At 31.9% G+C, this 25412-nt stretch overlaps 2 protein-coding genes across 4 annotated transcripts in view; one reads left to right on the top strand and one right to left on the bottom strand.

The window, feature by feature from the left end:
- Positions 1–627: 627 nt before the first annotated feature.
- On the bottom strand, positions 628–21832 carry LOC148610075 (one cut domain family member 2-like). 3 transcript variants are annotated; one of them, XM_088542100.1, is made up of 4 exons: positions 20502–21832; positions 16305–16361; positions 10271–10327; positions 628–5509 (listed from the first exon to the last, which is right to left on the bottom strand). In XM_088542100.1, exons 1-4 carry the CDS (start codon positions 21655–21657, stop codon positions 5235–5237), a joined length of 1545 nt encoding a protein of 514 aa, XP_088398226.1. In that variant the 5' UTR covers positions 21658–21832; the 3' UTR covers positions 628–5234. The 3 variants fall into 3 exon arrangements, with proteins under 3 accessions (XP_088398226.1, XP_088398227.1, XP_088398228.1); XM_088542101.1 differs by lacking the exon at positions 16305–16361; XM_088542102.1 differs by lacking the exons at positions 10271–10327; positions 16305–16361.
- Positions 21833–22905: 1073 nt separating this feature from the next.
- Positions 22906–25412, top strand: part of LOC148610074 (tRNA (guanine-N(7)-)-methyltransferase non-catalytic subunit wdr4-like) — a 71623-nt gene continuing 69116 nt past the window's right edge. Inside the window, exon 1 of the mRNA XM_088542099.1 lies at positions 22906–23132. Within this exon, the coding sequence (XP_088398225.1) occupies positions 23059–23132 (74 nt within the window). The 5' untranslated portion in view covers positions 22906–23058. The remainder of the gene's footprint in view (positions 23133–25412) is intronic.

Below are 25412 nucleotides of genomic sequence, written 5' to 3'. Positions count from 1 at the left end.
AACTGGCTATTATGTTTTGTGAATTGAGTCACTATCACATGTATCTGTTTTAAGATTGTAATAAAGTTCAATATATCAAACATAAAAAGCTGTAGGTAGAAAGGGTATGGACATAGTACCCTACAGAATCCGACAATCAAATGCTCCACTCCAAATTCACAATATTTCAAGACCCATGCAGGAGTCCCAAGGTACACAAGAAGAAAATATGTACAAGTAAAACTTAAGAAATCTAGGTGTTGTTTTTAATAGTTAAGGCATGTCATGATTACCCAATCCTTTACCATTTTAGTAGGATACATATGATGTATTTGGGATAGGTTCTAGAGCTGGTTATGTGTGACTACTACTTAAAACGGGTACAGCATACTGAAATTTGAAATACCTGTATGATTTTTTTTTTCGTTTGTTTGGTGTTAGGTATGTGTGAGTGTGTGTGTGTGTGCATGTCAAGATTGGATCACTACATACGTTTAAAGTGAGCAAAAAATGTCTTTAATCAGTTTTAAAGTTAGTCTTTCATTACCATCATCTTAGATAAAAGTGTTCCACTGTTTCCACAAGAGACTGGGTTCTCTATCCTACGGGTATTAACAAGCCATAGGCTGACAATTAAAGAAAGGCAGGTTTTCAATAGCTTGGTGACTATTTATTGTTCATAATCAGTACAAGTTATGTTTCCAAGATTTGCATAAGTGTGAACTTTCGGATTCACACATACTAAAAAATTAAGAGTGTGAAACAACAGCTTCACACATCTAAAAATAGACACATAAAAACCAACTATCTACTGTTGTATTTTGTTGATCCCTCTGTACATCATAACAGATGCAGTCCTTTAAATGCAAGAATACAAAAACATGTAATACAAAAGCCCCTTTTGTTCAGAGCTAAAATATTGGAAAGGGAAAGAATAAAAATGTACTAAAATTCCCTTTTCCTGTTCAAAGACTTAAAATTCAACCAAAAGTCATGATTCTTGTTCAATTTCATTTTCAGAAGAATCGACACCAATGGAAAAATGAAATCTATGAGGTTGAAGAAACAAAGTCCATGAAAATGTAATTTAAAAAATAAATAACTGTAAAAATGTAATGCATAAAATGACAATGAATGAAAACACATAACTTGTACAATTTTTAACACTGTATATGCACCACAACACACAAGTATGTATATTGCACAATAAATAAGTTGATCATAAATGACAAAACCACATGACTTGTTCACATGGCTATACCATGCGACAGGAAGGTCACATGACAACTGATGAATGGGACTGTTTTTATCATGTGACTAGGTTTCTATGGCAATACTTTATAAGGAAAATACACAGTATGGTCCCTGAACAAATTAGTTTTTGCAACAATAGTGGCAATTATAATCTTTGTGATACTGGATGATTTCTTCACAAATGCTCTTTTCTGCCATTATTTTTGCAAAAACTGCGTGAACGGAATGTCCCAAGCCTATCTACAGTACAAGCTTGATATGGTTAAAGTGCCACTAGAAGTTCTACTTGAAGGCATAAAAAGATGAAATAATGACAAAACTTTGACTTCTTAAATGAATCAATATAATTCTTATCAACTGGCTCTAGTTAGATGAATTTTTCTTTTGATGAAAAAGAATAAAATTATACATGATATCCATCCTTCAAAATGTCAAAACAGAATTCCTAACAATAGAAGCAAAAGCAGAATCCAAAGTTAAATTCTGCAAATATGAATGTTTACAGCAAATTTTCGTTTTATTTGGTGATAAAACATTAAAGCCTACATAAGGGGAAACAGCTGTTCAATTTCCCATCACATGACATCGTTACCATGGAAATTAACTTGCAAATAATCCTTCAACAAACTGTTACAGCACATAACTTCTAAAGAAAATGTTATAAGGTATTTGTTTGGCAGCAACATGTTTCTATCTAAAATTACTTAACAATACCATTGACAAGCCATCAACCTTGGCTCAAATCATAAGACTATGCAATGAATGTAACTCATTCTATTTTAAATGATGTATGAAATCATTCTTTTATTCTTAATGTTGAAAATTCAATCAAGTTAACTTAATTTTCAAGATCATTAATTTTTCCTTCCAAATAATTCATACGATTTCCTGATTTTTTTTTTTTACAATTCATTGAAAAGAACTTTAAAGGGAGGGGCCTTCACTTTAACCATAGCTAAACAAGTATAGAATTTCTATTCAAAATAATACAGGGAAGTTACTGGTGACTTCAAATTGGCCAGACTGAATTCAATGTTTCAATTATTCTTATTTACAACATTACACACATAAAAAGAAATATGAAGCACTATCTGAATATAGAATTCTCTACTGAAGAATTCCCCCAGGGAAATAAGATTGGTAAGTTATTGTGTACGAATTAACTAGTTAAGCCATAACCTACTTATTGAGATTCTAGTGAGAAATCATTTCAGATCTTGTGTTTTCCATAAAATAGAAAAAAAGTTACTTGTAAAATGCATAAAAACCAATAATACCTTAATTACAACACCTTGTTCCAAAAACATCTATCTATAAAAATATCTAAAAAACAGAAAATGACCATGCAAATATGTTTTATCTGTTCTCAGAGTGAGGTACTTCATAGGGGGACAAAAATTCCTGATCGGTCATAAAAAGGCATTGTATTTACATGTACATGTCAAGAACCCATAGACTGACTATGAAATGACCCATATGTATGTACAAGGATGATGAAAATTTGTCTATACACCTCTCTAAAAACTTTTAAATACGTCTTTTATTGCATGCCTCATGCAACAGAGGACAATTTGTTCAGACATGTACAAATTCTTATATGATACACAGAAAATTTACACGTTATGTTTTTTCAAAACACAACATTTAATAAATTAATAAATAAACACAAATTCTTACACCAACATCAACAAATAGACAACCAACAGTTAAATTATGAAGCTTTCCAGACCACCAGATACAACCATAACTACATTTACCTGTCCATACTATCAGTACATGTATGAAATAAAAAGGTACATATTTTGTCACATGACACAAAATGGCTGTCTTTGCCTTTCTACTGAAAGCATAAAACTTGTGTAATTTGGATTGAGATTCTTAATATCATAATGAATAAAACTGGGTAATTCTGAAATTTAATTTAATTTACAGCTAACTTGCTGATGTTTCAAATTTAAATTGTAGTAAAAAATGATCTAAAGCAGTACAATATAATTGTTGGTTATCCATAACACAGAAAAAAAGAAATAAAGAAAAGTTGGCAGTCTTGTAAAAAGGGCAAAATCTATATAAAAAGATAACAAAATATTGGAAAAAAATGTATATCAATGGATTTCTTAAAAAGCCAAGTAAATGGGGATAAAAGGAATTAAGTGTAAAATGAGCAAAAAGATATTAATAGATCATGTTTGTAGATTACAGTAAGTGATTGGGAATTTCATTCTCTGCAGAAAGTAAATAGAAAAACCTAAAAAAAATTTGGATTTCATTCAAGATTTTAACAAGCATGCAAAGCATATGATTGTTAGGTCAATGCTAGGGCAAAACCGCATTACAACCCATTTATTTTAGACACAAAGTGCCCTAGTTTTTAATGCACTGAACAAGTTTCATTGTCTGTTGTTGGTGTATTCGTCAAACCAAGACAGGAAATTATTTTACAACAAAATATGCTGCCACTAAGTCTAGTAAGCTAAAGCTTTTGGGTTTTGCCATTTTGTTCTCTTAAGCATGTCAGATCTAAATCTTTCTAACTACAGAAGCCATATTAAAGCATCTTAATGACATGGATACTTTGAACAGATTCTGAGTCAGTGGAATGTTTTGCATCTGGATCAATAATGACAATCACCCAAAAAAATCATCAAATGAATGTCCATCATTAAACAAATAAATTAATCAACAAATGTAATAAATAATAATTAACAAAATAATCACCTAAAATCCATTACAAAAATCAATAAATATTGCACAATAAAACACAGTGATTGTATGACCAAACACACACAACACAGAAACCTGTGGCAAAGTTTTTTTTTTCTGAAATCCTACGAGACAAGCTACGACTAGATCAGAACAACCAAATTGTTTATATGAACACAATGAAACTTACTACCTAGCTACCTGATATGTCATGGCAAACACAAATGAGGATGAAAAATATGATTGTTTTTCTGCCAAAAGCTTAAAAAAGAGAAGTCAGATCCAAAGATGTCAAAATGATCAACTCCATTCAGTAAAACTAATTCCTTTGACTAATGTAAAGACATTATTTTGAAACCAGATACCAAAATGTAATATTAGACTTAGTTGTTACATACTCTTAAAATCTCTTATATGATTTTGAGATTCTGTTGATACATTACTACTATTCAAGCTATCTTAACAATTTAAAAAAAAAATCAAATTTATAGAGATTACTGACAAAAATATACATTGTAGATTTGATAGTACATACTGTCTAAAATACAACCTAAAATTTGAATCAACACTCCAAAAATTTAACAAATTTTGTAATCAATTGCTCAAATTCGAATACCATATTTTGAAAATAAACTAATTTTTAACCAGATTGTGTGAGCCATTTTCTTTAAATCTAGAATTTGGAATGTTCTCAAATCAAATCCTGGTCTCATTCTGTCCTCAAACAGATACATAGAAATCAAATGGAATGTTGATAAAACATTAACACTAGGAATGAAACTAAACAATGTTTGCACCATCGCACAATAATGGTTTTTCGCTAACAAGGAAAAATGAGACAATAAGGTCGTAATATATGGAAACACCACCATTCTACTAGCAAAAAATCTACTTCAGCTATTTGTCTACATTAGACAAAACCAGTTTATATTAAACCACGTCCTATACCACTGCAGCGCAAGTCTGTTAACATATTATCGACATGCATCACTGATAATGTCTTCAGTTAGCAAGACTAGTGTCGAACTCTCTTCTCAGCAAGTTGAGACAATGCACATTAGCCTAATTATGCTTTCATAGTACAATGGGTCTTCTTCCTTGGTAATGCTGTCACTGTTCTGCATTAGCAAGAAGATACAAATATATTTGCACATAAAAAAAATGGACGAACTTCTTTTTTTCTACTTCTACATTGCTTCATGGAAATCATACACATATATAACCAATCTCCACACAACATTTAACTAGTCAGGTATACTCAAAGTAGAAATATTGCTAAGGTCAGAAAATAGGACAACTCAGCTCTTGATCACCCCTTCCCGATTGTCATTTCCATTGTCATCACGCCATTTGTCTATAGATCGCCGGCGTGCATTCATGAAAAAGTTTGCCACTGTCGTGACTTCTAACCCGAGTTGTTGGGCAATAGTAGCTTGCATTTCTTTAGAAGGTCTTTTTGTTTCCTTAAAAATTGCATGTAATGTTCTCCTCTGAATGTCTGTGAACACTAAACGAGGTTTTTTTGGAGCTCTGTTCTCTTGAGGAGACATTTCCTGTTCTTTTCTTTTGCATGCTGAAAAAAATAAAAACACAACTTACAATATGAAACAATCTGACGATACTGGATACTAGATAAAGCTCGTATTCAGTCCGTGTCATAAGAAGTAAGACTCTCTCAATTTGATAATATATAGGTGGAATGATTACATCTTTGAATTTTTTGTCAACATTTCTCCTAAAATGATAAATTTAGGGCAATTTAAAAAATAAACGGATTAAGTTCTCTATAACCCCCTTTAAGTGATCTCTGCTTCAATGACCTCTCATCCATTCCTCCAAACGTTGAAGTTCTACAAGTTTTAAATACTGGTAGTGAGCATATTAACTTTTTTTTCAAAGAACACACAAGGAGAATGATAGACATTACTGCATGATTTAGACATATAGTTCCAAAAATATGTTCTTTTATGGAGGAATTCATGTTAAAGTTTATGTTAGAAATATTATGCAATCCATTCTTTTATCTCCTTATAAATATGATGTTTGAAAATTAATTTTTCGAAGTTGATAAAAATCTTGACAAGTAAGGCCAGGCAAAATATTCAGTAGCATACACTTTACTACATGAAGATTGTATAAACAAATGGTTTAAACGTAATTAAATATATTGATAAAAATACCACGTAGACACTTGTATTTCCCCGAACAAAGACACTCTCTAACAATGTAACTTCTGCATGGCATGGTAAAGAAAAATTTCTTCATGTAGGACATCGTTTGCAATTTAATAATTCAAGCCGAGGTTGTACCTTAGCTTCGGGTCTTGTTGCCATGGTATTTAACAAAGAAAACTAATATGGAAAGACGTGTCCGCAGAGACTGACAACGAAAGTGGAGTAGACAACTTGATTTCCCCAAGAGACATGACGATTCTCAACTTTCTACGCTAATATGATGAATTGGCGAGGCATGACGGTTAACAATGGACTGCCATCATTTCCATGTTATTTACATTTCCAACAGATATCTTAGAGCAGACTCAAGTTTCCTTATTTTCATTAATGAGAACTTTTTCTTTAAAAACAATTTTGTGAAATTTTATACTTAAAAACCATGCATAATTATCACACAAATATAAACATGTATATACCTAATATATATGTATCATTTAATTCTACATGAGAAAGAATGAGATAAAATATTGAAAGTGACCTTTGAACATTCTTTGTCATGTGTAGCCTTCCTCACAGCTTATCAGAAGATGTGCTAACTACACACACAAATGTGAATGGCAGGAATATTATAGCTAGGGTAGTAATATTTCATACATGTGAATTAGATATTGACAGATCTTTACAAGATAAATTGTCGTTCTAAAGGACAGCTAAAGCTTAAGTACTCAAGAATGATTAAACCTAATATCTGAGGAGTTAGGGTATCATGACAATTCATGAACATGTTGAGAAAAAAAATTTGATGTTCACTTAGAAGTGGGGAAATCTAGCCTTTTGTTAAATTGTTAAATACATCAAAATTTAAGAAGCTTCTAGAATTGTTTACATAACCTCAGTTCCTATTACTTGATAGAATTCACATATTCAGAAGTCTGGACAATTTTAAACAAAGGTTCCTCATACTAGTTGATATTACATATTCTATAAAAATATTTAGTTCAAATGATAGAACTGGCCAAATGAACAGAAACAGATTAAATATAGGACCATAAAGTACTAAATTAAAAGGTCAAATCATTTTATCTTAAAATTCCATCCACAGTGAGATTACGAGTGCTTCACCGCAGAGGAAAGCAAATATTCATTATGTCTTGGTGCCAGGCTTGTTAGCAGAGCACACTCAAATAACATTAGAACGTGTGAATACTACAGCTGAACTCCTTTCTCAGGGTTCCATGCAAATATTTCAATATGAAAATACCATTTATTCCGCAATAACCTATGTTTATTTTAACATTGGCAATTTATGGATTTATCGTTTTTTTGGTAGGAGTTCACAATAACCTTCAACTATTAAAGAATTACGAGGGAATCAATAAATCATTAAAGCTTAATACGCTTTGACACATGTTCTCTGATGTTTACAAACATGGAATTACTTAAAACTGGTTTACTTTTTCCTCCAGTCTTGTTGTTGAGTTTGGTAACCAGTCAACCCAACATTTGGGAAAAAAAAACCATCAAGTTTGGAGATGATATATGATTATATCTTTTGTTTAAAAGGAAAAGGTTTCCTTGAAAAAAATATCAGAAATATAACCATTTATCAGTAAACATGTTTCTAACATGTACTTGTAACTTGAAGTATGATTGCATCTCTGCCCATATGAAATACATACAAAATCTGCCTTCATTTCAGTGTAAACAATCCTTTTTGTAGCTTATTAAATGGGTAATTTGATCAATGTAGCACTCCAGCTAAGAATCATGCAAAATGTGATTCATGGGTTAAAAGCCTACATATTTTGATTTTTGATATTTTGTTTGAATTGTAGTAAACAGAAATAAACATTCAATTTCTCATATAACCTGTGTTCTTAGGAGATAAAAATTGTATAGAATGCACTGTATATTTCAAAATAAAGGAGGATAACTCTGTAAATGACACTTAAATGCAATAGAATCTATTGAATTTTCAATGTTGATTATCTCCTAAGAACAGGCAGATTTGAATGAATAATTACACATTTCATAGTATAGACCCATAAAACAACTTAATTACAAAAATAAAGATATGTAGCCTTGTTTGGGGTGTATCACATTTTTCAGATTTTGCATGATTCTTACAAAGACAGCTACATAATTACTCTAAATATAGCAAGCATGCTCATTTTAAAAGTGAAATATTTGCTGTCCATGTTACATACAGTTTGATCTCAAGGACTGAGCAGAATTTGGATCTAAACAGAGAACAAGGTTGAAGATGCTTTACTAGTATTTTATACAAATTCCAAGTATGTACTAATTTTGAGGATTAACTGAAATCCATTTTATATCATACCATCAGACAAAGAGAAAAGCAATTGAAATTGAAGTAAAATTTCGACCACACTCTTAGCTCTTTTTCTAAACATGGAGGTCTTAATTTTAAAAACAGAAGTGACAGCCTAGTTACAACTTAATTCCCTATTGCCCAAATTAATCAAAACATGCATTTTAAGTCCTATTAAATTGTGACAATATTGCAATAGTTAATAACCTAAACAAACTAAATGAACCAAATATGTATACAATTCCCTTATCAGTTAAGGATGCTCAAGTCGCACAAGAAGTGCAACTCAAGATAGTTAGAAGTGTGTATGACAACACGAACCCTACTCGCATGCAAAACAAGGTCACGCTAGGTCATGAGCAAACAAATTCTTGAATAAATCGCTCTGCATTGAAATTTGTCCCAAATTTCTAAATACGGATTTTCCTTGTTGATAAAACTTTCCTTATACTTCTCTCTACCTGGACAATATTAAATTTTTAAACTCCCAAGCCAAACAAATTTTCTCATTTGTAATTGTTCAACAAATGTAAACACAGGAGTTTCAATAAGAGAAATGTTATTTAGATAGGACCAGAAACATGCAATATTTCTCTTTTGTATTCACAGTGGAGAATGAATTTGATATTCAATGTTTGCGAAATTTTTTATACACATCTAGCGGTGCGAAAATACAATCGGAACACAGGATTTGTTCCCATCATTATCGAGTGGTTTGTCTTAAATGAAATTTCACCTCTCTTCAAGGCAGACAAAAGAACGGAGTTCATTACCTATTCAGTAGTGTGCCTACTATGCCAGGGCGATATAAAGGAATAAATTGCATTTGAATAATTTATATGGTCGTTTCCTCCTTTGTAAACAATTAACTGACCATGTGGTGTAATGGACACCCGAAGGCAGATATTATGTCATTAATGTCACAAAGTAAATACTTCTAATTCCCTTGATACAAACTAAATACATAGTACATGTAATTTAATTTTGAAGTCCAAATTTCATAAAATAACATTTTCACCATTAAAATAGAACTTCCAATATGTCATTAATAGCAAAGAATCATTTATTTAGGGAAGACTCTTAAACTATGTCAGAACATCAATTTTTAATTTAATTTCATAAATTTTAAATGAGAAAGATTCTATCATACACATGTCTCTAAAAGTATGAAAACATTTTTATAATACAGCAGGTGTTAGGAAATCTACTAAGAATAAAAACAATAATATTTGAAAGATTTCTCAAATTAATCATCTAATGTATAAAAAAAACCTAAATACTGAGGAACAGATCTACGTCAAACTTTGAACATAAAATACAAGAATGTTGTCATTTAGCATGCATCTGGTGTAAAATTATATACACATATGGTTCATAGGATATTAAAGTATAAAATTTCCCTTACACATTCACATATACCAGGAGAGATGATTGTCAACTCTGACGACAAAAGCATGCAAAGGGACTGGTTATGGTTATATTTGTTTGAGTTGCAGAATGGCAGATGTTACCCCTGATCTAAATCAGCCCATTGTGAACAAGGTTTATAAAACCTTTTGTCGTTAGTGACAGTAGGCCGTAAGCCATTGAAAACTTAATTCCACAGCAAAATTCACTTATTTGTGCATGTCATTGCATTTTAAAATGAAAATAGAAGGGTCGTAATACATCATGTAAAAAGAAATAAATGAATTTAAGGGAAGAAAGGGAGACAATTTTCAATTAACTTACACTGAAAATGTTGCATTTTCCCCAACCCCCTATTTTTCAGAACAAAGTAAGACATGCAGGAAACAACAGATATTCTGACAACATTGTATATGCCTACCTATTGTGCCAAAACCACCTTCTTCCTTTTTTATCGACACTTCACCGAACGTTTTGCCTACAGAGAGAAAAGGGAATATTTATATAAAGCTATCGACAAATAAATTTTTGACAAATAATGTCACAGTTACTACTGGTGTACTTCGTTAAGCATAGGTGAGCCAGAAGTACAGTAACCAGTACACAAACTGAGCACTTCTGAATCTGAAATAAAAGGCTTCGTTATGTTTCTCAGATGCATGCTACATTGGTACTCTCAACAGAGATAAAAATACAGATGAACTGAAGAATACAAAATATTTAAAACTGTCATTTAGTGACACAACCTTGACAGGTACTACAAGTAAATCTGGCATTGTTATATTCAGAAAACAGCCAATAATAACTAATTTTACTTTAACAAAGCCATCTTATATAATTTTATTTTGAAATATAATAACCTACATTAAAATGTACTTTTAATTCCTATGGACAGCTCTTATAAGACTTAGCCAACAGGGGTCATCCTTTAACACTTGGACTTGAACAGAAAAGCACAATGCCTTTTAAATGAATTTGAAAAGAAACTACCAGTTTGTTAGTAAAGTTCCTATCAAGGTTGTCCAATTTCCTGAAAGAAAGAACCAATCAAAATGTTCTACAAAAACATACTGGAAAAGCAAAAAAAACAAGCAGAGTTGAAAATGAAAAAGAAAATCATAAATATGCATGAACAAAATATACATGTATACAAATAGGACATCACATTGCACCTGGAAACAAGATAAATTTTGTCCATATGTGCAGTGCATATCTACATATAAAATATATCAAATATATGTATATGATATAAAACATAAGATATGTGTCACAGAATTAATGGTAGATCTGAGTTAATCATTTTATTTTCTTCCATTAATTTTATGTATTAGTCTATACAAATTCATAATCATTGAGGCTTGGAATATTCAGGATTTCATCCTTAAAATTTTCATGCACCAGATCATCTTTAGAAGTTATTGTCATGTCAAACAACATCCTGTTTGGGTTAATGACAATTACAATCCTTTCGTCTTTGTTCTCGATGCCATTCAATTGTAAAAAATAGTTTTCATTTTTAATGCTGACAGTTCCTAACTAGATTGCGAGTTGGAAATTAAATCATTCTGTACTCAAGATTCCAAAGCCCACGATTTGCCATTGTTTTGAAATCTTCATACAGCTATGCGAGGTATAAATAGTTTTATTCAGAAAGGGATGAATAATGGATGAAGGCCCTACAAGGATTATTTTTTTCATCATCAACGAAGTAAAACACCCGTGTTCTGTTATTAGTCATGAAAGGTAAATGAGATAATGTGTTGGTGTGTAATTCAGACATCGTACCGGAATCCAGGTGTGCAGAATGTTGGATTGGAGAGAAACATTTTCTACAGGTTAACAACTAAAGCTGCTTTCTCGCCATGGCAACTGTGGATCTAAATGACAGATCCAAATAAATGGAAAAATTATATTCATACAAAATGATACTTGTGTTAGTGCTTTATCAAGCGTGTCTATCTCTGCCAGAGTATTTCCTTCCACGGAACAATTTCCAGTTTAAGTCTTGATTGGTGCATTCGGCAAAAATCAATATAATGACCATGGTTAATAGTATTTTTTCACATGGGGAGAGCAGGCTTCATTTGTGTATCATTAAATCTTCATGCCTTTCTTTTTTTCTGTAAAAGGTGAAGGGATGAATCATAGAATATTGTGTGTTACTAAACACACAAAAAAAAAATCTTGTATGAACAGCAGACAATAACCCGACTGTAGAAAGCTGACTTTTAATCATGGTAGGAAATTCATAGATAGTAACACAAGCTGTTATTTTCTGAATTAAAAGGGAAAATCTGGTCTATTCACTATCTCACAAAGAAAGAAAAGAATCAGCAAATTTAGAATCGTTGGTAAACTAACTATTCAATTTCATGGCCTCTTGCTCACTCTCAATACTGTTTTTTTTTTAAATACTCCTAAGTACATCAAAAGAAAAGAAAAGTCAAAGAGATTTTACAACAAACCTTATTGAATTGGTCAAATAAGTACAATTAACTAGACTCTAAATCTGTTAAAACCTAATTGAACAGCCAAATATGTTCAGTTTTCTAGGTCACTAGATTTCACATTTAGAAAATGAAAAAAAAAAAGGAATATATGGGTAAAAATAATCCACTGAATCAAATCACGAGCAAGTCTTCTTTGAGTTTGGATAAAGGACTCAAGATTTTGGGAGATTTAAGAGAGAATATAATTTATTTTTTAGGGTATAAAATACATTATTTTGTATACATATGTCTTAGATGACTTCCAACATATGTACACAGTCCTGCTTAAGCCACTAAATTTGGAATGCTAGGAATACAACTGTTTTCAACGACAATTTGTTTAACTTCCAACAAAGAAATAATACCGTTTCTGGTTTCAAGTATCTTCTTGTGTGTATTGTTTTAGCTTTCATCATACAAGAGTAGTCTTGATGTGAATACCATTACAAAGGGACATTTACGAAATCCAATATTTACGCCAAATACTTAATGGGTAGGATTCTATGTTTAATTGAAACCAACCGAACATAGCTATTTATGTTTAAACTTCATCTTTTTACAGAGTACAGCAAAATTCCATTTTGGAAGCAAAAAGCATCATTATTTTCTATTGAAATTGAAGGACTATAGTTTGTTCTATTGATAGGGATCGTTTTATTCATAGAAAATGGCTGAACTATGTTTCGTTTAACCAGAGGTCACAATTTGCAGACTTAACAAGACTGGAGACGAACCACTTCCAATTACTGAAGAAGAGTTACAGAAATAGACAGGAGGTAATGAAATGGATCAAGCTGTTCTATGGAAATAAAAACAGCCATTAATAAACTAGGATGATACAAAATTTGGTACATAGCAAGTTAGTTTCCTGGGCAAAAGCAGACTCAAGTTTTTTTCTAACATTACTACAAAGGTACAAATTTTCAAGGTTCAAAATGCAGATCCAGACACCTCAAATATTAACCAATACCTAAATTTGAGAACTTCCTTGGTAACTCAAAAGTGTTTGGATTGAATGACAACACAAACAGTTAAGAATATTCTCATCAACTTCAGTAACTTTTCATGTTTTGTGGAGTTGGACCCAGATTTCAAACATTTATCATGTTGACATCTATGCAGAATTTTGAAGCCTCTACTAAAGCCTATACCTACTGCTTAGGATTCAATAGAATGTGAAAAATCAACAAGAACAGACTTGGCCACTGTCATACTGACACCTAAAATTTGCTGTTTCACAAATCTTACTATGGAGTCAAATCCTAGTAAAAGCATATAAGTCTCAAGGTTCCTTACAAGGGGGTATATCAAAACCAGCCATTTATTTGGATTAATATGATGAAAATTTGTACAAGATAAGCTTGTTGTCAATCAAATACTTTCTGTTTAATAATTTAGTAGTGTAGACTGCCGACCACCCCCATCGAGTATGAGAATCCTCACTGTAGACGACTAGTGGGCCAAAAACACCTAATCACCTAAGTTTACAAAATAGTCATATTGAAGAGCCAGGACTTGTCAGAACAGAGATAACTTTGATCTGACAAGAACGAGATACGACACTATGTATGGGTTATCGTCTCTTAACTTTCACTTCCATGGAATGCCTAGCAAAGAATGTATTCAGTCTGGATTATGGTTTTCTCATATTAAAAACTCTTGAAAAACATGTCAAGTTGTATCTTGCTGGGAAAATATCTTGACAGTGGACTGAAGGGGACATATGATAAGCGTCAATTGAGGAATTTACTATTATAAGATAAATAGTGTCAAAAAACTTTCTGAGGTACATTGGCAAGCAGCTCCTGTCTAAGAATTTTTTACCAAACCCGGTATAAATGACTTTCATTTCCACCAACCCCTGCAGTTAGGGCAAATAAAGCGTTTCTCATACATGTACAAGTAGATATAGCTCATATATGTACCCTTTCATATTATGAGACTGCAAATTTTCAGTTTCCATGAGGACTAAGGGGAGCTTGGTGACCACATCTATAGTGAAAATGCAGATGCGGAAATTTCATCAACCTAAAAATGTTAATAATTTTATGATTCAATATCCCTGCTCTATATTCTTATGTAAATACATTTATTGAAAATTATGTTCACAAAACAATTCGTAATTCTTTGTTTTTCTCACCCTGTACGCAATTTATAAATTTCAGAATTTTCCTGTTGCTCGATTTTTTAGTCTTCAATTCAATGAGAAAGTAACCTTTATCTTTCAATTTTTCATCAGCAAAACCCATATAATTCATATTTTATGAAAGATAAAATAAAATCACTACAGGTAGAATTTACAATTCATTTTTCTGCAAGGTGATAACACTTCAAAGATTTTCAAATTCTATCTTACCCCCTTGCACTGAACATTTAAAATGCATGTAGAATGTGGCAACATACAGCACATCCTGTTAAACAATAGGTTTTAATGGAAACCCCACTGAAGATCTAAGATTTTGTATACGAGCGATGAGGAATTCTGTCTTTTGCAAAAGAGCAGCATTAGGGAGTGATGGAAAATAAAATGACTTTCTCTGACAAATGAAAGAAATCTCAGGAGTGTCAATAGGGACTTTTGCTATCATATGAAAAATGCTACATTTTTTAAAGTAATCTTCCTTTAGTCTAAAACAAAACTGTCACTTCCCTAAACTGTCATTGAGATATTATGCTTCAAAATCACAAATAGCTTGTCGCATCACCAACAATTGTTTTGAATGAATTGATCGGATTAAAGAATAAAGTGCTTTACCTTATCTTACATGAGTCGTCTTAAATTGGAAAGATCCACTTAGTTCAAGTAGTGTTTACCTATTTCTAAAATTAACATGTTCCTCTAGACTTTTTGCCCTTGAGAAAAAAACTAATATCTGCTTACATGGCAGACCGCTAACTGAATTAGTAACTGGACATGCTGCTTTTAGCACCTGCCTAAAACAATGACTACAGGCAATGAACATCTTCACTGGCCATCTAAGCAACACTGAAAACTTTAAGAGAGTGAATGGTCATATAGAATATAAAAATGATGGATATGGAGAAAATGTCAAAGAGACAACAACCCTACCAAGTGGAAAAAATGTCCATGGGTCAATGAACAAGGAAAATTGCAGAAAGATGTGCACAAAGCTTTGACTTACATCAATCTCTAGACAAGTATGTCCTCTTTACATTTGGTTAGCAATAAGACAAGCATCAATTTTATCTACAGTACAATCAATAAACATGTTCACATTTTAGAGATTCTGCTCATATTTTTTTAAAAGGTATTTTTCTGAAAACAAAATGTAATAAAAGTTTGATTATCTAGTCCAAGTTGACAGGGCCTTAGCCAGGCAATTCTAATTTGTGTTCTAAGTGGCGTGTCTGAAAAAACAAACTCTGATTGAAAATATCACAGCAGAGCCTAATCATCTGGCTATGGTCCTGGTCATATATATTTATATGAATAACTGCAGAAGCAAGATGGCCTAGAAAATATATGAGATGCCTACTTTGGTGTTTGAGATAATATTTCTTCTTTGTAAAGATCTACCATTTACTGTGAGTACATTTATATTATAGCATTAATTGTAACAAGCAAAGATGAAGTAGCATGGTTCAATAAACTGTCGTGCTGGAGTAAAGAGCCTACTTATTTTCTAATCAACTAAAATCAACATGCCTAAGTTTCATGCACTTTTTCAACCATGCAGAATGCAGCTTTTTTCTTTCAAAAATAAAATAATGAACAAGGAAAAAACAGCCATTGTGCTAAGCTAAAATACATGTCACTTTTGTAGTCATTGTTTTATCAAATATCACACAACAGTTTTCAATTGAAGAAGGTACAAAATGAATATATATTTTTGTTTTACTGTAGTATTAGTAGTGAGCAAGCCACAGGCGGGAGTACTTGTCGTTGATTAGTAGTATTGAAGGTACACTACTTCCCATTCCTAGAAATGTAAATTTGTAAAATACCTTGACCAATCAACGACTTCCGTCGATGGTGATTCAGGATCTTGTAGCTAACTAAAACTGAAAAGACAGAAAGCTATTAAAAATCAAAGTAAAAGACAGAAAATAAGAATGAAAGAAAAGAAAAATTAGCCTAGTCCCTGCAAAGAAAATGTGTTGTGAAAATTTTCTGACATATAAGTTATGGGCAAAATTGTCACATATAAAGTCAAGTCTTGGGAAATCATAAAATCTAAGGTCTTAAGTTAAAAGAAAATATTATATCTTAAAAAATATCTTGATTTTAATGACAATTAATGGATCTCAACTGAAAAATAAACAGAAAATGCAAGCACTTCAATAGCTCAGCACCACGATGTCAATGTGTGGCATTGATCACATGGAAATAATTTGGATGCAGTCATCACATTATAAAAATATACATGTACAAATGTACATACACATGAACATGTTATTTTATGTACTTCTGCACATTCTGTAGAGCATAATCTATGAATTTAAAAATTTAATTAAATTTATACTTGTAGTTCCTTAGCAACAATTGTTAATCCACCATGGCAGTGCTAATATATGAATGTCATACATGTACATCATACAAGTATCATTATACAGGTATTTAGTCATATATAACACATACATGTATTACTTTCACACAACAGATGGAGATGTAAATTGGAACAGATGTTGACGACGCCTTGTTACACTAAATTTGTTGATGTTGTACATGTATAATTATAGTTTCCTAATACAGTCTGACATTTTAGTATATTTAAGTGGTTAAGTTAAACCCTTACATGTACATTCTTTTTTAAATTTAAATAGACAACAAAATGTATTACAAAGCCAAAGGACATATTAAATTCATACATGTACATGAACTGATAAAAGAACATTTCATTTCGTACCTGTATTTATAAATGCACTCATGTAAAAATTATACAATATGCATTTACCGGTACATCTTAAAATGACACTGATGCAGAATACAGGTATAATTCTACATTGTAAGTGCATGAACATTTTTACAAGACCTGAAAGTGGAATCTAAGAACATTGATGTTCTGATTTCTACTTTTCCTTTTTCTTGAATTCATGGACTTTGTACCCAAATGAATTATTTTCATGTTTACATATCAGTTATCAAGATCTTTAAAATTTAATTTTCTTCCTGAATAGAACATTTTAAAAATGGTTATCAACTTTTAAGAAAAGTTCACAACACACTGATCATATTCTCTGAATCTGTACTAACATGTTTCAAAGTCAGACACATTAGAAAGAAAATATTTTGTTTAAGATGACAAGTAATTTTTGTGATTAGGAATTTTAAATTTTGACATGAATGTAATTTACCACCTATTGCTTGTGTTTATATACACAGAAATCTTAAGAAGGCCCATTTAAAGGCATTTAAATTAAAATTCTTGTTTATAACTTAGATATACCCCTACATATCGAGCTTTTCTCTGCAGTCCGAGTGATCTGTTTACTGTGTTCCTCTTTGATATGGAATTCATTTCATTTTTAATATGCTTAAGTTTTATAATAACTGTCAACATGACTCAAGCAACAAAAACTGTGGACTATCGTCACATTTTGTGTACAAATTGCAATTTATCAACAAAGAAAGTAAACAAATAGAATGACAAAACTTTGATAAGCTGAAAGATGGAACATGATATTTCGGAAAAAATCTCCGTCCAAGCCATGAACAATGTTGGTATTAGATTGGCTAGTCAAATCCACGTCAGATTACAATTCCTTCGCCACCGAGTGACAAACATATCTGGACAAACAATGCCAACTGGTTAGCACCATATGGCATCGTCAAAATAACGAGAGGGATTAAAGTCAAAACTATGGACTCAATTCACTGTTAGAACAAGAAGGAATTACAATTATTAATATGAGGATTGTGTCCATATATATCATCTTTTGATAAATTGATAAAAGTAGCTTTCTTTATATAAATTTTTATGAAAATCTAAACTTGAGTGAAATGCGTTTGTCATGCATGTAATAAAACATTTGCTATGTTGTACAATATTATCTAAAATTTAATATAAATACATTTGTATCCACATATGAAATCTGATCATGCAGCTATTTCAATTTTCATATTGAAAATAATACAGCTTTGCCTTTAAACATGCATTTTTCATGTACATTTACATTTAATAAGCATATATAGACACAATGTACATCTTCTCTCAAATATGCAGACATTGTTATACAGTTTTTCATTAAGGGCATCAAGGGAGACAATACTGCTTCACTATCATGCCTCATGTATGTACTTTTTCATTCATGTACATTTATATTTGTACAAAAAATGTTACATTGTCAAATATTATACACAATGAACATTGTACAAAGATGATTGTCTAAATTTACATGGAAACAGCAATTCTAACAGGAAAGCAGCCATGCAAAATTTTAGATTAATCATGCAATCCATAGATACCTTCTGGATTGAAAACTGTTGTGTTCCTTTTTTTTTGGTTAGCTTGCCCAAGACCTTTAGCAATTACATTATTATATCTAGAATTGGACTGAATTTTAAAATGACAAAAAGGTCTACATGCTTTGAAAAAAATGTACTACTGGCTACGTTTTTGAATGTATTTACAGATATATTTTTATTCATCAATCTGTTTCAAAGTATGCATACTGTCCACACATGTTCAGTTTTGTATCAGTTACTTCAAAGGATAATACAAGATTCAATGAGAAGTTACATGTAACTAGTATCTATCAAGAAACAACTGAAGCTTAGCAGTCAGCAAAGCATCAGAAACTTCCATAGTATAAAATTACAAAGCTGAAATTTCATGATTTCAATGAATACTACTGTACATGTACCTATCAGTAAAATTGTCAGCGAGGGAAAAATGCCTGTCTCCTAACTTTTTCGACTAAATTTTAAGCAAGGTAAATAGAAAATTTTATATGAAATCATACATGGTTTGCTAAGTGCTCATTGACTTCTTTCCTTTCAAATGTAAGAAAAGAAGCAGTATCTAATCATGACAATACATGCCGAAAGTTATTTAAAGTAAATTGCAGTGAAAGCTCCTAATTACTCTAGTTTTTCCTGATTTTAAGTTTCCCTTTAAAAGGAATTTTGAAAGGCATTATCTGAAAAGTTCAACATAATGTTCAAATATGATGTTTGGACAGGTATAATAATTCATGTATATCTCTTTTGTGACAAAAAGGACTAAATGCATTTGTGTACACAGTCACATTTTCTTTAACCTTTCAAGACTCACAATAAAGGCTTTAAAAGAAGATTTCAAACCAAAAAATAAATTACAGCTTTGCATATTAAAATAACTTGTTAAAATCTCTAAATATTTAAAGAGGCTTTTAAAATTTTTATGTTAGAACTAGTACAAATGTAGCTGTGAACAGAATACTACAGGTAAATTTCCAGGTAAATTTTGGTCTTTGAAGAGTTAACAAAGGGTGCCACAAGCCACATTAAAAACAGATGTTGTATATGTCCTAATCTTTTGTTAGAACAGACAGGTGACCACCTCACAAGCTTAATTAAGTCAATATAGCAGTATTAACACATTTGTCAACACAAACAAGATAGACTGTGAACAATGGAAAGCTGATATTACATGTGTATGCCACTGCTACTGTATGACAAAGGAAATTTACTATTGAGTTATGAATAATACATCTCCCTTAATGAGAATATGACATATCAATTAAATTAAATATGCCAAGTGTGCCATGGGGGTTGAGCTGCTCATTTAATGAAAAAAAAAAGAAATGGGGAGATATTGGTCTCATTTTTAATGAATTGAAAGACTTAAGATTTACACCAAAATCAAATATTTTTATCTTAATTTTGTTGATTGCAGAATAACTTCACTTGTCAATATTCAATAGCATTATACACAAGCCAATGCAATTTATCAGCTCTGATATCTGAAATGGTTTTGTCAATGAAAGCTACTTTCGACTGTTCAATACTTTTTAGTCAATATACTATGGTGTCACTACAATATCTACACGTGGCTGAAAATCAAAACAAAAACAAAGCAAACAAATTAGCAAATAACTGAAAATAAAAAAAAATGCAAAATATATACAACAATTTCGTTTTAGGAGGGACAACATAAAGATTACTACTATTTTAACAAGAATAAAATTTTCCACTGGACGGGTGAAAAGATCAAATGTTACCTGCCAGTCTTAGAGCCGACATGCGTTGGAATTCTGGTTCCTGCAACCATTTCCACATCCTCCGGAATGTTTCTCTTCCTGATTTCAGTTTGCTCCATGGCTTAGGGTTCCGCAGTAGATCACTTAAAGTTCCTTGACTTCGACACAGCACTCTTTGTGCAAATACAGCTTGTGGTATGCTGTATCGCTTTAATTCACTGCTTATTCTCTGTGCTAATTCCTTAGTATTAATTTCTTCAAGTTCTTGTTTGTTATTGCTTTGAGTGTCCATAGGGCCAAGAGATCGTTCACGTTGCGGACTACTTCCATGACTGTGAGGGGATGCGTCAGGTGTAACGGTAGAACTAACATGAAGTCCATTCACAGATGACATCATTGGATTAGGGGAATGCAGACGAGCTGGTTGTGTAGCGAGATTGCGATAAGAGTCATATGATGCTAATGTGTTAGGTGATAAAACTGGCGATCTATGTTCTGATTTTGGTGACGGTAGTCCATTTTGACTAACTCCTACGCTGACATTAACACTGTAACCATAAGGGGACATAGCCTGGTTGTATCCATTTGTTGTCATCATGTTCATTGTCTGCCCCTGGATACTGGCTGGACTAAGGTTCATACTCATCATTTTTGTATCATAACGGTATGTGTTCATAGTATTAATATCCATAACATTTACGGCACCAAGTCCATTGTTCATCAAAGTTAATCCATTTCCACATGTACTCTGAATTTGGTTAAATTTATCCGACACTGTAGAAATAGGAGGCAGAGGCTGCAATGGTGTTAGTGTCGCATAACTGTTTGGACTGTATGAAGGGCTCATCCTTCCATTAAGTGTCTGATAAGTCACATCTCCCATTTGGGTACGGTATTCCGTTGTGTCGATCATGCTGGCAACAGTTACAGCAATAGCATCAGTGCTTCGGTTAATTTCATCAATGCTCGGTTCAAGTTGTTCAGCTTCCGGACTGGACACGGCACTAACAGTCTGCTCCGGTTGATAGTCAGTGTCCGACTGAGTGGTGACTACCGGTTGTGGTGGACTGTCAGTGCTTGCTTCAAGCTTAATCTCCAAACCACTACTGACTGGGGTTGTGATTGTCGAATCATTAATTTGTTGATCCGGGATATCACCCATGTTTTCCATCGTCATTCCAAGATCAACAAACGATCGAACAATAAACAATGATAAACTGTCAGTTAAAGTAACCTTTGGTAGCGGTTTGCTGGTTGGATAGTCGATATTTGGGGGCTATTACGTACGCTTGGGAACGGGAAAGCTGTTCCTTGGTTCAACCTCCATGTTTAGACAGCTGTGACCTGCGCAGTAACCATTTGCGCAAGTTCATTATTCTAAGCATGCGTATTTCAAATCCGCGAAGACTTCGATTACGGACCACTTTCACAATGTTCATGGCAAAGACACGGTCTAATATTCCTAAGAGAATATTTCTCATTAAGTTTCCATGATGTTTTAATGATATTCAAAAGAAATTAAAAAAAAGAATAAATAATCATTATTCATTTACATAGGATTTTAAATTTTGGTGAGTAATCAAGAATAAGGAAACTCATTTTTTGTGTGAAATGAAATTATTGAATTGAAAGTTTCATAAACAGTAGGTCAACAATGTATTAAAAATTTTCTAAGGCATTTGATTAAAAAATTCAATATTAATTTTATATTGACAACTGACATATATTCTGGCAGCGTAGAATGTGTTAAGTAGCGAATATTTATCTTTATATCCTCTAATAGTGAAGAGTATTAGATACAGTGATATATGAAAGAAAAAGTCAGAGAGAGAAAGACAGTTCGGTTTATATAAACGTATACATGCAAATCCTCGAAATCATGACATTCCCAATATTATATTATAAATAGAATAACTTCTGAAATTCAGGATTTTTAAAAAAAGAATTGCGGCTTTTTCAAAAATAAAACTATATGCTGCATATTCACTTCTTCAGAATTACCTAATTGAATTTTGATTTAACCTATCTGGAGACAATACACGACCCTTTCAAGGCACAAGCAAATGATGTAAACTATTTTAAATTTTCGTACCAAAACGAACAGAAAAAAATTTGCTCAAAAAAGTTTTTATGTACATTGTAAGTATTTCAGTTAAGGAATAACGTTTGTCACGGCTTTAACAGATCGTGCATTTTTTTAAGTTTGACTTGAATTAAAAATCATGATTTTAATAAAATATTTTTGTATAAATTTATGATAGAATATTAAACATGTCACTAATAATTTTAGGATTTTAATTTTCTCCTCTTAATTTATCTTATGCAGGTCAGAGCGGAAATCTTTAAGTTACCGGCTTCAGATCTGGTATTAGTTTTGGTGGGCCGCTTAGGTCATCTATGTTTTTAAAGTGAAAGTAGATAAAACTTGGTAAAATGAAATGACATACAAAGAAGGGCATTCAAAGATTCGGTTAAAATATTTCAAATATATTGGAATTAACACATTTTTTATTAATTAATGGAAAGATTTAGAAAAACTTTACATTTTACATGATATAAGGAACAGTTTGTTTGGAACATGGCATCGATTAGATGTTTCACGTACGGCACAATATGCATCAGCGGCTCAAACGTCCTATCCTTGACAAAAAGGTGCTTAAGTTAACAAAGTATTTGTAAACCCCTGCTTCTCAAGAAATGGAACTAGAAGGTTGCATATAGAGGATGCTTTATTTACCCAATCAATCATTGATCGTTTATTATTATTACACTTATGAAATTACACGAGCACATTTACCAGTCTTTCAAAAACATTAAGCTACTGACAACCTAAATAAATCATAAGTGTGAAAAGTATGTCTCATGTTATTGTGATTTCTTTAACGTTGAAGTGTCAGTATTTCACATATTCATAATTTCATTAAACCTTAGAATTGTGTAATAATCAAATCATCACTGGACAGGTGTACTGATGAGTTCATTACCTGAACACATGTCATAAATTTCTTTGTTCATTTTTGTCATGATTGGCTGTTATCTATTTGTCTAAAGTAAAATCCTAATTAGTAATTATTATGAATGACAATTGCACACATGACATAAAATTATATATTTTATACAAATGCATTTAGCATTTAAATGATCAAGGACCTTCAGAATGTAATTAGAATATTTTTATGGGTTCCAATATTTTTTTTCTGTACAGTTTGAACTTGTTAAAATTGGCAAAATGCTTTACATCTTTACTTGTTGATTAAATATATTTTCATAAATTATTCTGACTTTCAAAAATAATAAATATAACATTATGAGCAATATCTGATTTGTGCCAAAGTGACAAATTAGAAAACCAAATGTCTTATAGATATATAGATTTGACACATAATTTTAAATTGTTTACATAGAGTACAACAAACTTTGAAGCAATGGCTACTTAACGTGACAGAACATAACAGTGTGTACTCTGTGCTACAAGAAAAAGTAGACATGTTATTTTCTGCTAAAAATATATTGCATATCAACTGGTTTTGCAGATGTTATACACACATCTTTAGATTACCAGAAATATGTTTAAGGTATAGATTTGCAATAAAATTGTATTTAAGATCACAATGGCAGTATTGTAAATGAAGTTTCTTGAATTATTTGTCCTCATGTAACAGACAAAAATAAATTTGTTTACAATAGTTAGGCTTTTGATCCTTCAGGAAGCAGTATACTTCCAGGGGTTGAAATTTTCTAGATGCACATACTAGCCCAGGGCTTTTTAGCTATTAAAAATTACTAGTCCTGCAGGTCATTGCACAAACCCATGACATTTTTCATTAACCGATTTGGCTTGAAAAGTCTGTTTTCACTTCTCTTTAACATATCAAGCATTCAAGTAGGCCCATCTGAACCATGGTCATCATTTTTACATTTATCAATGTTTATTGAAACACTAAAACCTCAGGCCAACAAACTTTGCTGACTCGTTTTGTTGATGAATCATTCTACTGTTACCCCGAAGTTCAGCAATAGCTTGCTCATCAAATGACTGTGATCATTATCCGCATCCCAATTGCTATTAATAAATTAATTCCAGAAATAACATTTATGATTGGTCCACTATAATTACCATTGCTATCTTTAGGAAAAGGGAAATACCAACAATATTTTTAGTCTATCTCCCAGTGTAATTTTTACTAGCCCATCAGGCTTTCAATACAGTAAATTTTGGTAGCCTGCCGGAAAAACGACTAGCTCTGGGCGTTGGGCTAGTGCAATTTCAACCCCTGACTTCTAAATTGGATCACAATGGTAGCTATTGTAAATAAATTTTCTTGAATTCTTTGTCCTCATGTAATTTGTTTTTTTTTTAGCTTTGACACATTTTTACAGCAATCATAGTGTTTTATCTATATACCATTATATACATGTACATGTAAAGTGTCTTCAATTGTCTTTTCTTTGAGAAATTTAAGTAAAACATCTACTTTATACATATTTGAAAATAGCTGTGTCTCTCTCTATGAAGCTACAATGTAACCTTTGACCAATTCTTTGGTTATTGTAAACAATGCTTTTGACTATTATTGCATAATATCATTTACCACATTTTTGTCTGCATTGAAAGCCTACAGCTTGGATTTAATCTTCTCAACCTATGCTAGCAGATTTATTTTTAGCTGTGTTCTTAAGCTTCTAAATTGTTTCTGTTCTAGATAGGTTGTACTGGGAATTCTAGAGCTGAAACCCATTTCCCTATGGTATACCCACATGTTCCAACCTCTGTTTCTAAATTTGTCACCAAGCTTCTGATACTTCATCTTCTTCCACTTCTAATCTATCTTCTTCGAATTTTCCCTACCTAGTATATCAGGAAGTGGTCAGGCCATCTGTACTGTTCTTGTGTTAGTTTTTTCAAATGAGAATAAGACATGGTCTGCACTC

This window comes from Perna viridis, chromosome 8 (assembly GCF_037379345.1).
Source record: "Perna viridis isolate PV_CMFRI_1.1 ecotype Kerala chromosome 8, ASM3737934v1, whole genome shotgun sequence".
NCBI classification, from domain to species: domain Eukaryota; kingdom Metazoa; phylum Mollusca; class Bivalvia; order Mytilida; family Mytilidae; genus Perna; species Perna viridis.
The sequence above is the reverse complement of the archived record's forward strand: the minus strand, read 5'-3'. Positions and strand labels throughout refer to the sequence as shown.